At 34.7% G+C, this 13,697-nt stretch overlaps 1 protein-coding gene across 2 annotated transcripts; it reads left to right on the top strand.

Moving 5' to 3' along the window:
* Positions 1-146: 146 nt before the first annotated feature.
* LOC134824302 (adhesion G protein-coupled receptor E2-like) lies at positions 147-13,438 on the top strand. Of its 2 annotated transcripts, XM_063836123.1 has the most exons (29): positions 147-883; positions 1,169-1,360; positions 1,574-1,659; positions 1,805-1,888; positions 2,033-2,138; positions 2,323-2,430; positions 2,628-2,718; positions 2,866-3,024; positions 3,249-3,383; positions 4,070-4,150; positions 4,348-4,478; positions 4,676-4,816; positions 4,959-5,141; positions 5,285-5,447; positions 5,570-5,712; positions 5,935-6,066; positions 6,353-6,453; positions 6,652-6,746; positions 6,987-7,111; positions 7,399-7,529; positions 8,151-8,324; positions 8,460-8,597; positions 8,722-8,877; positions 9,871-9,923; positions 11,189-11,275; positions 11,665-11,727; positions 12,030-12,060; positions 12,269-12,343; positions 13,093-13,438. In XM_063836123.1, the coding sequence occupies exons 6-21, from the start codon at positions 2,398-2,400 to the stop codon at positions 8,248-8,250; spliced, it is 1,944 nt and encodes a 647-aa protein (XP_063692193.1). In that variant the 5' UTR covers positions 147-883; positions 1,169-1,360; positions 1,574-1,659; positions 1,805-1,888; positions 2,033-2,138; positions 2,323-2,397; the 3' UTR covers positions 8,251-8,324; positions 8,460-8,597; positions 8,722-8,877; positions 9,871-9,923; positions 11,189-11,275; positions 11,665-11,727; positions 12,030-12,060; positions 12,269-12,343; positions 13,093-13,438. The 2 variants fall into 2 exon arrangements, with proteins under 2 accessions (XP_063692193.1, XP_063692194.1); XM_063836124.1 differs by lacking the exon at positions 12,269-12,343.
* Positions 13,439-13,697: the final 259 nt, after the last annotated feature.

Here is a 13,697-nt window from a genome sequence, read left to right as displayed (position 1 = left end):
TGTCGTAGCACCAGTGAAGCAAAGAACTGGAGTCTTTTCTAATCTACAAGAACAGTTTTTTTTTCTAAAATGTAGATACCAAACTTTAACAGTTATCATTGATTGTTAACCTAGTTAACTGATCAAAATATTGACAGATAAAAGATGTCCATTTCCAGTGAAGCGACTAAAACATCAGCATCTTCACATTTTAGTTTGTTCCTTTAATTCACAGACCTAAAAAGCTGAGATAATTATAAACATTCCACTTCTTGGCCTTGAAACTGTGAAGATGTTGATGTGCTGACCAGGACTGGTGTGTTGGGTCCGTGAGTTCATCTCACACCCATGGACGGTAACCGGGCCTCGTGCTCCCTGAATCTCATGCTGTGCTCTCTCAAACACAAGGAAACATCTTATAAATTTAATAAAACCCATTTTATGGAGAGTTGACACAGCCATAGTTCGATACGGTTCTTCCCACGAACGGTATCGTACTAGAGAGGTATCAGGACACGTGTAGGCCCGGGCTAAACTCACACCAGTATTAATTTAGGGTGGTAGTGTAGGAGGTATTAGTGGTAGGTTAACTGCAAAACACACTAACCTAACACTAATATTCAGAACTGAAAACTCAGAATGCCTTTGTACCTGCATTTGAAGCTGGGATAAAGTTCTCGGATGGATCTGATGCTTGGCAAAGGGAGTCCAGTGCCATCACTTGCTGTTTGTCAACTGGACGATGTAGAAGATATCCTGGCGAGTAAACAAGATGACACTGTGTATAAGATGACCCTGGAAGGAGTCAGTGTAAATATCTCCATAAAACTGACACCAAATAAGGAAGGTGACCTTCGAAAAGTCGAGCTAGGAGAGAAAAATCTAAGAATTAGTGATACCGCAGGTACAATTTTCATGTGCTGTTATCAGTAAACCTTGATCATTAACTTCTTATAATAAAATAATTGTAAATAGGTAGTCCATCTCTATTCTCTACAGTAAAACTCCGATTTACCGTGCCCCAATATACCGAACAGGTGATCCACAAAAGTGGGAATTTACATGTATTCAGTGTAATTACTGGGTCACTTTCCTTTCCCGGACAACTCAGGTATATTTGGGTTTGACTGCATATTTGTCTCTTCGTCGAGACTCTTGTTTCTTTCCTTGTTAATAAATTCAATTTCAGGAGAATTGTGTAGTCCTGATACCGGCACCTACAAAGTCTGTTACTCATACACTGACGATGACAGTCCCACAGGAACACTTACTATCACTGCTTCTATAACTGATAATAGTCCTCTCACCTGCAAATTCTCCGAGCTAATTTCAGGAGAGCCCACAGTTATAGATTCGCAGTATCTCAGCAAAAAAGAATTTGGTAAGTTAACTTTACTGCTTTAAGTCTTCTATCTAGTCACCTTAGTGAATGAGAACTATGTTGATAGTTGATCAGGAGAGAGAGTCACGTTTTACAAGGTTTGAATCTTTCTGCTCATAGAACTCAGAACTGTTGATACGTTAGTAATTGGTTCAAATCTAAGGAATGACATTGGAATTCTGTGATCTGGTTATCTTATTTATAACTTCTCAGGACTATCATTGGTGGGAACAAGCGTTGCAGACCACTCGTCTGAAGATTATCAGATCATGAGAGACGAATTCAACTGCATAGTACAGGTTCACAATCTTTACTCGATAAAATCAACTTAATTCTTAAGGTCTTGAGCAGTGAAATTTTGTAAGTACGGAATTATAACGTTTTCTAATATAAATAGCTAGTGGAAACTTAGCATCGGTGTTCTCATCCATTTACATATCCCAGGGATCCGTTTTCAAATCAGCTCAAATAGGATGCGGTGGTGATGATACATCGGATTCTCAAGCTCTTCAGGAGAAGTGCGAAGATGTAAGATCTATATTCTATAATTATTCATTCAGCAATTCTTAGAATTATTTCTTGTGAATCAAAATAAAACATTATAACTGTTCTACTATGTTAAGTCTTGAATTATATTTTATAGCTCGTTTATCAAAATCATTCCCACATCAGATTCATGACGAAGAAATGTCAACAGCCAGCTGCAAATTTGAGATGACAGAAAACTTACTACAAAGTATAAGTTTCGGTATCCAGCGTAAAGACATCACGTTTTATGGTAATACGAACTCAATTAAATATCTACAGATCATTATATGCCAGGTTTATTTATTTTGTAGTGTTGCAAGGAGCTCGGTACTTTGGTACATATCTGTTATATTTTTCACTATTTGCAAAAAAAATTGACTTTTATTTACTAGAAATATGTTCAAATTTTATAGTCTTACACGTACACTTTACAGAATGCGCCCCTGGTTCACAGCTCAATAAAGACAATGGAGCGTGTGAATTATGTGCAATAGGGAAGTATCGTGGAAATGGATCGGGCTCAGAATGTATATCATGTGAGAGTGAAAATTCTCTGGTTAGTGAAATTAAAAGTAATACAATGAATGAGGCTAAGATACTTAGATAAGGTTTCCAAAAATCGTTGAAATCAACTAAAATTCCATAACTAGGTTACAGTTAGAATCCATAACCTGTTTATTGGAATCCCATTTTAACTGTAACTAATCATTAACATCTATTCAAAGTTAAAACGTTTCAGTACGCACCAAACAGAGGTAGTACTGCGTGTTACTCCTGTGATAATGGACATGTTGATGATGATAAGCGGACCTGTACTCCTTGTCCTCCAGGTACTAACATAGACATTGTAGATAACCTAGGTGTATATATTGTTAGTAAAAATCTTACAAATTGCACAATTCTTATACAATAACATTCTACTAATTTGATTATCAACAGATCAACCTTTATTTTTGGTTAAAACGATTATTTCCTAGGAAAAAAAGCCAATATTGATGGGGGGACATGTGATGAGTGTGGTGCTGGAAACTACTTTAACGAAACTGATGCGGAATGCAGGGACTGTGAGAGCTACATGTACTCGTTGGCTGGTTTCAGTAAATGTTACTTCTGTCAAGCTGGATATGAAGTCACAGGTAGATAATTTTATTTTTAGTTTTAGATCATGTGCAGTTTTAGTTTCAGCGACTGCCGAAGCGTTGTCAGTCACCACTTACCAAAACTGTATATTCTTTCACTTTGAAACGCGGAACATGGCAATTATCATAGGAATATAAATTTATAGAATTCGACTAATTAGTAGATGACGAACTCTTTTACAACATTAGTTTTAACAACTGGTGACTATTGTATTTCTCAGGTGATCAAATTGGGTGTAGTGCGTGTCCTCCAGGACACTACAACGACAAGCCTCAAGATAGTAGATGTAAACCATGTGAGGGTGATGAGCTTACCACCAACCTGCACGGTCAAACTCAATGCAACGTTACTATCGGTGAGATTATACACGATTCAGAGACCTACATGACCATTAAATTTAAATTACTTTCTCTTTTTACTTTCAGCACTTATTTATAATATGCTAACATGAATAAATTTAAACGTTTTAATACGCGCCTCCCCACAAGAGGGATCATCTTACTATATATAAAGCGAGACGATATATATATATATTTATTTATCTGCACCATTTTACTGACACCACAGCATCAACTTTAACACGGGTTTCCGCAAAAACCGTACAAGATATAAAACTGAAACTTTTTTTAACTGATTCAAATGCTTTAATGGCCTTCAAATCAGCATGAAAAAATCGAAAATTGGCCAAGGAATAAGAATTTTAGTACCCAAAATTTGGACCCCCAAGTGGTGTCAAAAACGCGAATTAAATAGGTAATAATTATTTTCACCGGGGGACTTTAGGGTAGGAAACTGATCCGGCCACCAAAGAGCCTTGACACCAGTCTTAAAGGTTTGACGGGTTCCTGCTAGTTTTTATAACGCATTTTTGAGCTTTCCAATCCCCTTAACTATTCGTATTCACAAAGTGGTACAAATATTAGAGAAAGCAGTTATTTATAAATGTAAACAGATGAAAATGTAATTTAAAGGTGTCCAACTTTGAAAGTTTTTATTTTGTAAACTTTTAAAACCCCCATCACTGACCGAGCTTATTTTTAGTAAAGGGAAAGTTCTGCCCAAAAGACGACCAGTTTTCCACTCCTGCAGTTGGAGTTATATCTTTTCCTTCGGTGCAAGCAGGTAAAGTTAGGTTTAACATCTCAGATTGCCATCAAATAAAACAGTCATGCTATGATTGATATTGACATGAAAAATATTTCCAAATTTTTTGAGACTACTGAAATCGATCAACAGTCATTATATTTATCAAAATTTCATACAAAAACAGGTCTAACATTTTCTGTGTTGGGAGTAAAAATTAACCAAGCCTTGTCCAGGTCAGGAAAGTAGAGGACAATGTTTTCACAACAATGACAGTGCAGCTGTCAGATTATGCAATGTGGAGGGTCAGTGGGAGCGACCAGACCTGAGCGCATGTGAATCCAAACAGTCAGGGGAGATTAAAAAGGTGTGTTGCTCTTTAGAAAAAATGGATGCTTAACCACCGTTGAACTTTACTATGGAAATAGATTAACACATAATACCCATTAGATTGTAAAAGCTTATTTACGTTTGATCTGTGATCGTGACCCCGCCAAATTTATACCAAATGCTTATTAAATAAGCTTTGTGGATTAGGATTTATGGTGAATAACATATGTTCAGATTGACGTTGAAACTAAGGCCGGCATAGAAAAACTGAATGAACAAACCATGAAAACAGAAGATGTTGCTCCAAAGGATATCGAAACAGTTGTTAAGAAGATGACAGATGAAAAAGTCGACACTGTCTTTAGCAGCGACACTGTAAGTTGTTACGTTGTAACTTAATAATAGTATGCGTTCATTAGTACTCAGTCTGACCTTTTCATTGTCTGCTGAAAGTATGATTTGTAACTGTTATTTTCAACAGATTTTTTCCAAAATGTAACAATTTACCGGTGAACAGGGTGATAAAATTGAAGAACTAGCAACGAACAGTATGACAGTTGTTTCCAATATGATGGCCGCTAGTAAAGCCTCGCCAACTGAACAAAAACTAAAGAACAACATCGTGAATTGCTTTGAACGCATAGCCATGCTGTCCTTGGAACATATGAAGATTGGAGAAAATTCAGTTACTTTCGCCACAGTTAGTTATAAGATACAAATTAAACACTTTTTAATGCATAATTTTCTGCGCTGCAGGATAGTATAGACTCCGTGTCATGAATGATATTATATATATATAGTTAAAACATTCGTATTATTTATCTTAAGCATAATTTTCCGCAGGACACAACAGACGTATACTTGGTACAAAACGCAGCTGATACCAATACAACCATCGGAGATTCCATGATTCATATAAACGTTAACCAGGGTAGCAATATAAAGAACCTAGCAGCTCTCATTTACAAGGACAACTCTGCTTTCAAGCCACCACCAAATCCAACCAGTTAGTTTTACTTATAGAACTATGCACATTTCACTTTTGAATATTCAATGAGTTGTAACTATTCTTTTTTGTAATTTAATAAATTACAAGAATATAAATTATAGTTTTCATTTATTCTGCAGGAGGTACTTCTTCTATAGCAGGAAAAGTTGTAGGGTTGAAGCACACAAAACGCGATGTAGATACTCTAGACAATAGCATTTCCTTCAAAATGAAGTATGACGTACAGGATCTGAACAGCCCAAAGAGGAAATCCAGACAAAAGGTAAGAGATTTAAAAAATATTTCACATTGAAATCGATATGAACATAGAATCAACATAAAATAGAAACAAAATAGAAGTAACATGAGACATAAGTTCAATTTTTACAAATTCGATTTTTGAGGCCGTTTAGTAGAAATTAAGGCAACTTCCATGAATCAATTTGCTTTTATAACTTGATTCTACAATTTGTAACCAAATGTAAAGTTTTGTTATTAACTACAGGTGTTAAAACGGTGCAAGTACTACGTACCAGAAAATAACACCTGGTCTGACACGGGATGTACTACTAAAGTAACAGAGGACGGGTCTGTCGAGTGTGAGTGTGATCACATGACCAGTTTCGCTGTTATCTTGGTGAGTTGTAGAGGTTCTTTATCTATCTAAAATTCAGGTTTGATATCGTATCTATTATATCATGAAACAAAGGACCCCACTGACCCCATTATGCGGCAGTGTCACTATACTAAATACATTTATTTCGAAATTTGGGTATTTTTGTGCAAATTTGACCAAAAAATGTTAGTAGGGCCGTTGACAAACCACTGACGAGAAATATTAAAACATTCAATTTAAAGACCCCAACTTTTGAGAAATCAATCGTCGTTTTTATTAACAATTATTAACAATTATTTCTCCTCAGAGCGTCGAGGAGAACAAAAGCCCAATGTGGCTGAGTAACCTGGTTCTGGGTATAAACATTACCTTCTGCCTCCTGACACTCCTCTGCACTCTGCCATTCAGGTTCCAATCAAGAGTTGTAGTTAGTATGGTTTTTGTAATACTTTAGTTTTCCAATATTGTGTTGGTATCCATAATACTAGTTATCTAATATTTATGAGCAAATATAATAGTCTGGGAATTAAACATGAAATGACCAAGGAGAACACTAACGAACTGTATCCACCTATACGCCAGAATAAATAACAGTAACTAATTCAGGACGTTCCGAGTCCGGAAGATGACAATCATACAGTCTCACTCCATCCTGTCTCTTCTTCTTCTTTGTGTCACGTGGTTCATCATGCAGGACCTTAGTAAGTTTTTTATACAATGTGTAAATTTATGAAGGAGCACATGCTTACCTTTGTAAGTAAGAAGCTGTTGTATTATTGATTTCAATAAAACCTGATTAATCTAAAAGTTTAATCTTATTGAAGTATCGAAGTGACAATTCATGATCGTATTCGTTCATATTCCACATTTCATGATAACATTGTCTTCTTTGAGTATGATCAAAATTCGCCACAAATCTGTTTCAAATTAACATTCCACAGAATTATCAAAGGAAAAGCCGGCTTATGAAAATATGAAATGTAAAGTTCTAGCCTTCATCGCACAGTACTTCCTGATGGCTAATTTCTCCTGGATTTTCTGCTGTTCTTTGACGCTTAAGAGTCAGGTACTCGACCATTTTAAATTAATCAGTGGTTAATTAATGGTTAATTAATTAACCATTAACTTCTCATACAAACAGAACTGACAGTTGCGAGAGTTTCCAATTATCGTTGTAGCCATGCGAAGACTTCGGAACTTCCGAACTAGGTAGAATCTTTATTTTAAATATATCTCCACACGGAATTGCATTCATTTTAAAATATCTTACTATGAAAAGAATAAAATAATTGCCACTGCTCGGCAGCGACTCTTTAATTGAATTACTCATCGTAATTTGTAATTTGTCCTTAGATAGTGGACGCAGTGAAGAGCTTCGGAAAGAAGAACAAGAACCTAGTTAAGAAATGCGTACTGTTCGGGTACGGGTTCCCTCTTCTCATTCCTTCCTTGGCTATACTTATGGACTTTCTCATGAAGAGAATGTAAGTTTCACAGTCTTATTCAGATGTTTAAACGAGAGACTTAGACATTAATTTGATTTTTCAGCGACGAAATATGAGGACTTTTTAAAATTATTGCCAATAAGATGCTAAGGATAAGTCAATGACTTACCACCGAATTGTTTACATCTTCCCCATTTGACGAGTATAACAGTGCATATAAAGATGTCTTGTGTAACACTTCTTGTCTTACAGCTCATAGGTCAGCTATATATAGATAAGAGTAGTGAGTAGATAACGTAGAGCGGTGTCAGTATAATAAATTTGTAAAAAAAAGAAAAAAAAGTGTAACTTTTGCCCTGATCTCACTGTTCCCTTAATGCTAAAAATAGATCCACTATCTGGTTCCTTTTACGGTAACACAATGGTGTGAATATGTCATGAGTTCGTGGCTGCTACTCTCAGTTGTATTTCAAAATTCAGGAAATTTGGATTATTCTGGGGAATATTTAGAAATGTGGATTATTCTGGGGAATATTTAGAAATGTGGATTATTCTGGGGAATATTTAGAAATGTGGATTATTCGGAAGAAAGTTTATTTCAAAAATAATAAGTAGAGCGATAAGTAAAATTACATCAATCTATAAATCTGTTCTCCGCAGTCACCTGATGTACACTATATCAGAGAACTGGAGTGCTGGTATGAAGATGTATGGCTCTACTCGCTCATCCTCTTCCCTATTTATGTGTTCTTCATCATAAACATCGTGATTAATATCAAAATAATGGGAGTTGTTAGTAATGCCAGGAGGTCTAGTGATGGTGGTAGCGAAAGGGTAAGTTATCATTCATAACTTCTTTTTTTTTTTCTATAATTCATGAAGTAAATGTTTTCAACCTTGGAATGTTCGATAGATATATTACAAAAGCTCTGTACGTGAAGAAAAGTAAACTTAAAACAAATGTTTCAGCGGGTGGTAAAAGCTGGGTTCGCTCTGGCATTTACTCAGGGTCTACCCTGGATAGCCCTCTCTGTGCCTGGTGCTATACCTTCAGAAAGTACAGCAGAAGTATTCCAGTACTTGTTCCTGATTACTTTCGGTCTTCAAGTAAGTTAATGCTTCTAAATTTCTTTGCTATAACTTTGCTGTTATGATTTTATTTCATTGATCAAATGGACGTATGTGAACATATCATATTCATGACAGCTCCTCTTAAAAGCTAAAACACCAGGGTGTAGGACTGTTTGTCTTCAACGTCCTGTTCCAAGAGGAGGTGCTGAAGAACCTGTGTGGACTGCTGAACGTGCAGCCTCCCCTTATCTTCCTGAGTGTGGTGCCGTCCAAACAGAGACGTACTCCTAATAGTCAGACGGGAGAGACTTCGCTGGTAAGCTCATTTCAACATTCAACATTCAAAACATTTCATCTTCAACATTCAAAACATTTCATCTTCAACATTCAAAACATTTCAACATTCAAAACATTTTAACATTCAACATTCAAAACATTTCATCTTCAACATTCAAAACATTTCATCTTCAATATTCAAAACATTTCAACATTCAACATTCAACACATTTCAACATTCAACATTCAAAACATTTCAACATTCAGCATTCAAAACATTTCATCTTCAACATTCAAAACATTTCAACATTCAACATTCAAAACATTTCATCTTCAACATTCAACATTCAAAACATTTCAACATTTAAAACATTTCAACATTCAACATTCAAAACATTTCAACATTCAACATTCAAAACATTTCAACATTCAAAACATTTCAACATTCAACATTCAACACATTTCAACATTCAACATTCAAAACATTTCAACATTCAACATTCAAAACATTTCAACATTCAACATTCAAAACATTTCATCTTCAACATTCAAAACATTTCATCTTCAACATTCAAAACATTTCAACATTCAAAACATTTCAACATTCAACATTCAAAACATTTCATCTTCAACATTCAAAACATTTCAACATTCAACATTCAAAACATTTCATCTTCAACATTCAAAACATTTCAACATTCAACATTCAAAACATTTCATCTTCAACATTCAAAACATTTCATCTTCAACATTCAAAACATTTCAACATTCAAAACATTTCAACATTCAACATTCAAAACATTTCATCTTCAACATGTGAACCAACTGGGTAAGCACCCAGCCCGAGAATAAACCATGTCTCACCTTCAATCAATTTATTTAATCATATTCGTGAAATAATTTTAAAACTCCGTAACCTCTTTAGTGCTTTAAATTGGTGTTACATCCTAATTTTAATTAACTTCAGATATTCGTATTTTATACCTTTTATCTTTTATTTCTTCGTTGTTGTTATTCGCCTGTAATTTCGCAGGGGACAGCACGAAACAGCAATGCTAATAACGACAAATGTTACTCCAATAACCTGTAAGTATTTACTTTAAATCACAGTATCAATCTCAGAACTGTTACCCGTAAGACCCATCTGGTGATTATATGAAAACATGAAATAACGGCGTTTCAAGTTGAAAATAGAATAACCTTGCGGCGTTTCAAGTTGAAAATTAAATAATCTTGCGGCGCTCCAAGTTGAAAATTGAATAACTTTGCGGCGTTCCAAGAGCGACATACTACGAGGATGAGTCCGTGTGTATGGAGGAGAGTGAAGGAGAGGGTAGCACCGGTACTTACCGGTCTAGAGTCGAGCATATCAACTTTAAGAGGTGTGGGTCTCTGCAGCAGGCTGCCAGGCTGTCAAGCTGTCAGGCTGTCAGGCTGCCAGCATCTGCAGCTGGCTTGGCCACTGGGTTTTATAAATCAGACTATCCGTTAACATGCTGAAAGCAACTTTTATAACTCTTTACAATGCTGAATATAGGTTTTCACACTAATATTCCTAGAAATCCCCATAGATTGTTAATCTTTTCACTTTTGTACCCACTTTTAGCACTTTTAGCTCGCTCTGAAAAACGCTGAAGTTAGATTGGACAATAAACATACAATTAAGAGAAGATGAATCTACTACTTAGTCGCGGAACTTTGATAGCAACCAAATTGAAGTACCAAATGTAGTCGATCAAGCTGTTATGGGATTTAGCTTTTTTCAATAATCGGGGTTTAAGCTTTTCGGCCGTTAAAATTGGATTTATCATTAGTTCACTGCAGACTGCTGATCAGAATGCAAGAAGGCAATGAATCGGAAGTATGGCCAATATAAAAAATATTTACCTCGGTTACTTGATAGTGACTGATACATAAATCTACAGAAATCGTAAAATCAAATAAAAATTCTGCGGAATGTTCGGATCATAATTTACTGTATATTTATAAATTATATCGTTATGAACAATGAACATTTATGCTGTGCTGAGCATCGTACGCTTTTTATATCGGCTTATATAGAGTTGTTTCAAATTTGATAAGAGAGTAATAGTATGTGTACGCAGACTTCATTGTTCAAGTTTCACAATGTTAAATATACTGACTTTAAAGTTTAAATACGAATAATTAGAGCAGGGCTATACATATATTGCCCCACCATATTAACTTAATTAGGCTTAGTAGTTAGGCTAAATCAGGCTTAATTGTGCTTAATTAGGTTTAATTAGGCGTAATTAGGCTTAATTACAGCAAGCTTAAATGCACGAACTTACGAGAGTATATAATTGTCAGATAACAAGCCAATACTTCAGCACATTAAACAGTGTCGCTACTGGAGCAGCTGGAGACAAATCCCTTTATCAAGATACTTCTCTTTACAATGAGCTTCACGAAAGCAGGTTAGATTATTAAAAATTAAATAAATAAAATTATTTAAATATTCGGAATCCGTGTGTTTACAAGTTTAAGTTTATGATTTACTAATAGTTAGGAACTTTAGCAGAAACTAAATAGTTTAAACTATTTAGTTTCTGCTAAAGTTCCTAACTATTAGTAAGATCATAAACTTAAATCCCACAAAATTTTCAATCGAAAATTTGATTTTGAATTTCTAAAATAAAGTAAATTTGATTTTATCTGGTAATTGTAAATTAATAATGACTTAATCTAGACCATTTAAAAATATAATATAAATGCAGCGTTCGCGTTAGCAATTAGCATGTTAGTAATAGTATGTTAGCATGTTTTTCCGTGCACGCATGTTTTGATTTTAAAGCATGAATTTCAGCATTGTCACCGAACATCGACAAAAGGATAATACATATTCACATCTTAATGCAATAAAAACCAGGTAAACCATCAATCTTTGATAACGACGATACAATTTATATTATTTTCTACCGAAACAATGTAATGGCACAAAAGATTCACAATAATAATTAATAGTCATAGTGCTAATAATAATAATTTTGGAACTAATGAATAAAACACGTGTGTGGCTAATTTTACTTTTGAGATCATTATTTATAAATAAACAAAGATTATGTACTTGCAATTATGTAATTATGTAATCATGTAATTATGTAATTATGTAATTATGTAATTATTTAATTATGTAATTATGTCATTATGTACTTACAAAATACTGTTTAGGGAACACGATGGAACGAACGCAGACACTCTCGTAAGTTGGTTTAATTTTATCAGTTTCGTCATGTTAATAATTACTAGTGGTTCATGTACCTCGACTATAATACAAAAAGTATTTAATCGTATCAGAATGGAGATAATAGTCACCAATGTGGAGGCCACGAATTGATTAAATTTAATTAAATTAAATCTTTTACAAAGTTTGTTTTCCTAAACGCACCATGAATTTTCTTTCTCGGTAGGGACCACCACCATCTTCGCCCCGAGTTGTAAAATTCGTGGCTGGCACAAGGACATACGGGGTTGCTGGGGAAGTGGTGAGAGAAACGTGTGCTTTTTTTATCTGACACGTGTGCTTTTTATCTGACACGTGTGCTTTTATATCTGACACGTGTGCTTTTATATCTAACACGTCACACGTGTGCTTTTATATCTAACACATGTACTTTTATATCTGACACGTCACGCGTGTGCTTTTTTATCTGACACGTGTGCTTTTATCCGATCTGTTATCTCACATGTTTGCTTTTATCTTAGTTGCTAAATTACTTCCTGTGTGTGCCTTATATTAAATTAGGTTGAAATATAACAAATCTGCTATTAAGCTATTGATCTGAGTACAGAGTGTGTCTTTTAATTTTCTAAATGTGCATTTTTTTGGGTAATCATCTATCTATTAATAGCAATTTCTTTCACCATTTTTCAAATCGGACATTTGCTACCGCTTTGTTAATGTTACTGACGCGCTTTTTACATTATTTTGAAACTTGGCGAGGATCATCCATTTTAACTCTTGTAAATTATCTTTTTAACATGATTTACCCGATACCCCCTTGCTATCCTTTTTTTATATTGCATCACAAATGAAACGCGGAAAAGAATGATCTATTATTTTTGGAAGATTCAATTTTAAGTTGAAATTTGTGTAAGCACCATTTATCAAACTTTAGTTTCACCGATTTCGCTCATTCGTGATTCCTGTCTGAGCTAATCTGAGACATGGTAAAATTTTATTCATTTGTAAACGGTCTTTAACTTTACAATCTCACAAATTTGTTGTTCTCAGAGTCGCAGTCCCATCCCAGGAGAGACTGAGGGATTGGAGCACCAAGGACCACCGCTCATGTGACCAACATGTGACCAGCATGTGACCAACAGGACATGTGACCAGCATGTGATCACCACTCATGTGAATAAAACTGTGAAAGTATCAGAGTGCGTCAGACTAAGCAGTCTGCATGTAAAATTTAAAAAACTTGACAGAAAGGAGTGAGATATGAATGAGTGTTAGATGAGAATCTGGAATGATGAGGAAGCGATTGGTAACATACAAAAACAAATGACCAATGACCATAATTGACCATTCATGAGCTTCAATTGATTGTCTGATTTTGAAATTGATTATCTGATGATTTTATTTTTGCATTAACAGTAGATTTTAGACATTTTTAATGATTTGTAGAGTTTTGCTGTTTTGACAGATCGTTTCAAAATTGCCCACATTAAAAAAATACAATTTTCATATCAAATATTTGATTAATATATTTTCATTTTTTAATTCAATTTTCAGTAGTCCTCTGAATCTACTAATACATTAGTTAATAGTTTACTTAACTATGTGATAGTTTAACTTAAGATTTTTATTTGATTGTTATAATTGTGCTTGCTAAA

Source organism: Bolinopsis microptera, chromosome 12 (genome assembly GCF_026151205.1).
Source record: "Bolinopsis microptera isolate Bmic1 chromosome 12, MBARI_Bmic_1.0, whole genome shotgun sequence".
Taxonomy (NCBI): Eukaryota; Metazoa; Ctenophora; class Tentaculata; order Lobata; family Bolinopsidae; genus Bolinopsis; species Bolinopsis microptera.
Note: the sequence above shows the minus strand (reverse complement) of the source record. Positions and strands in the feature narration are given on the sequence as shown.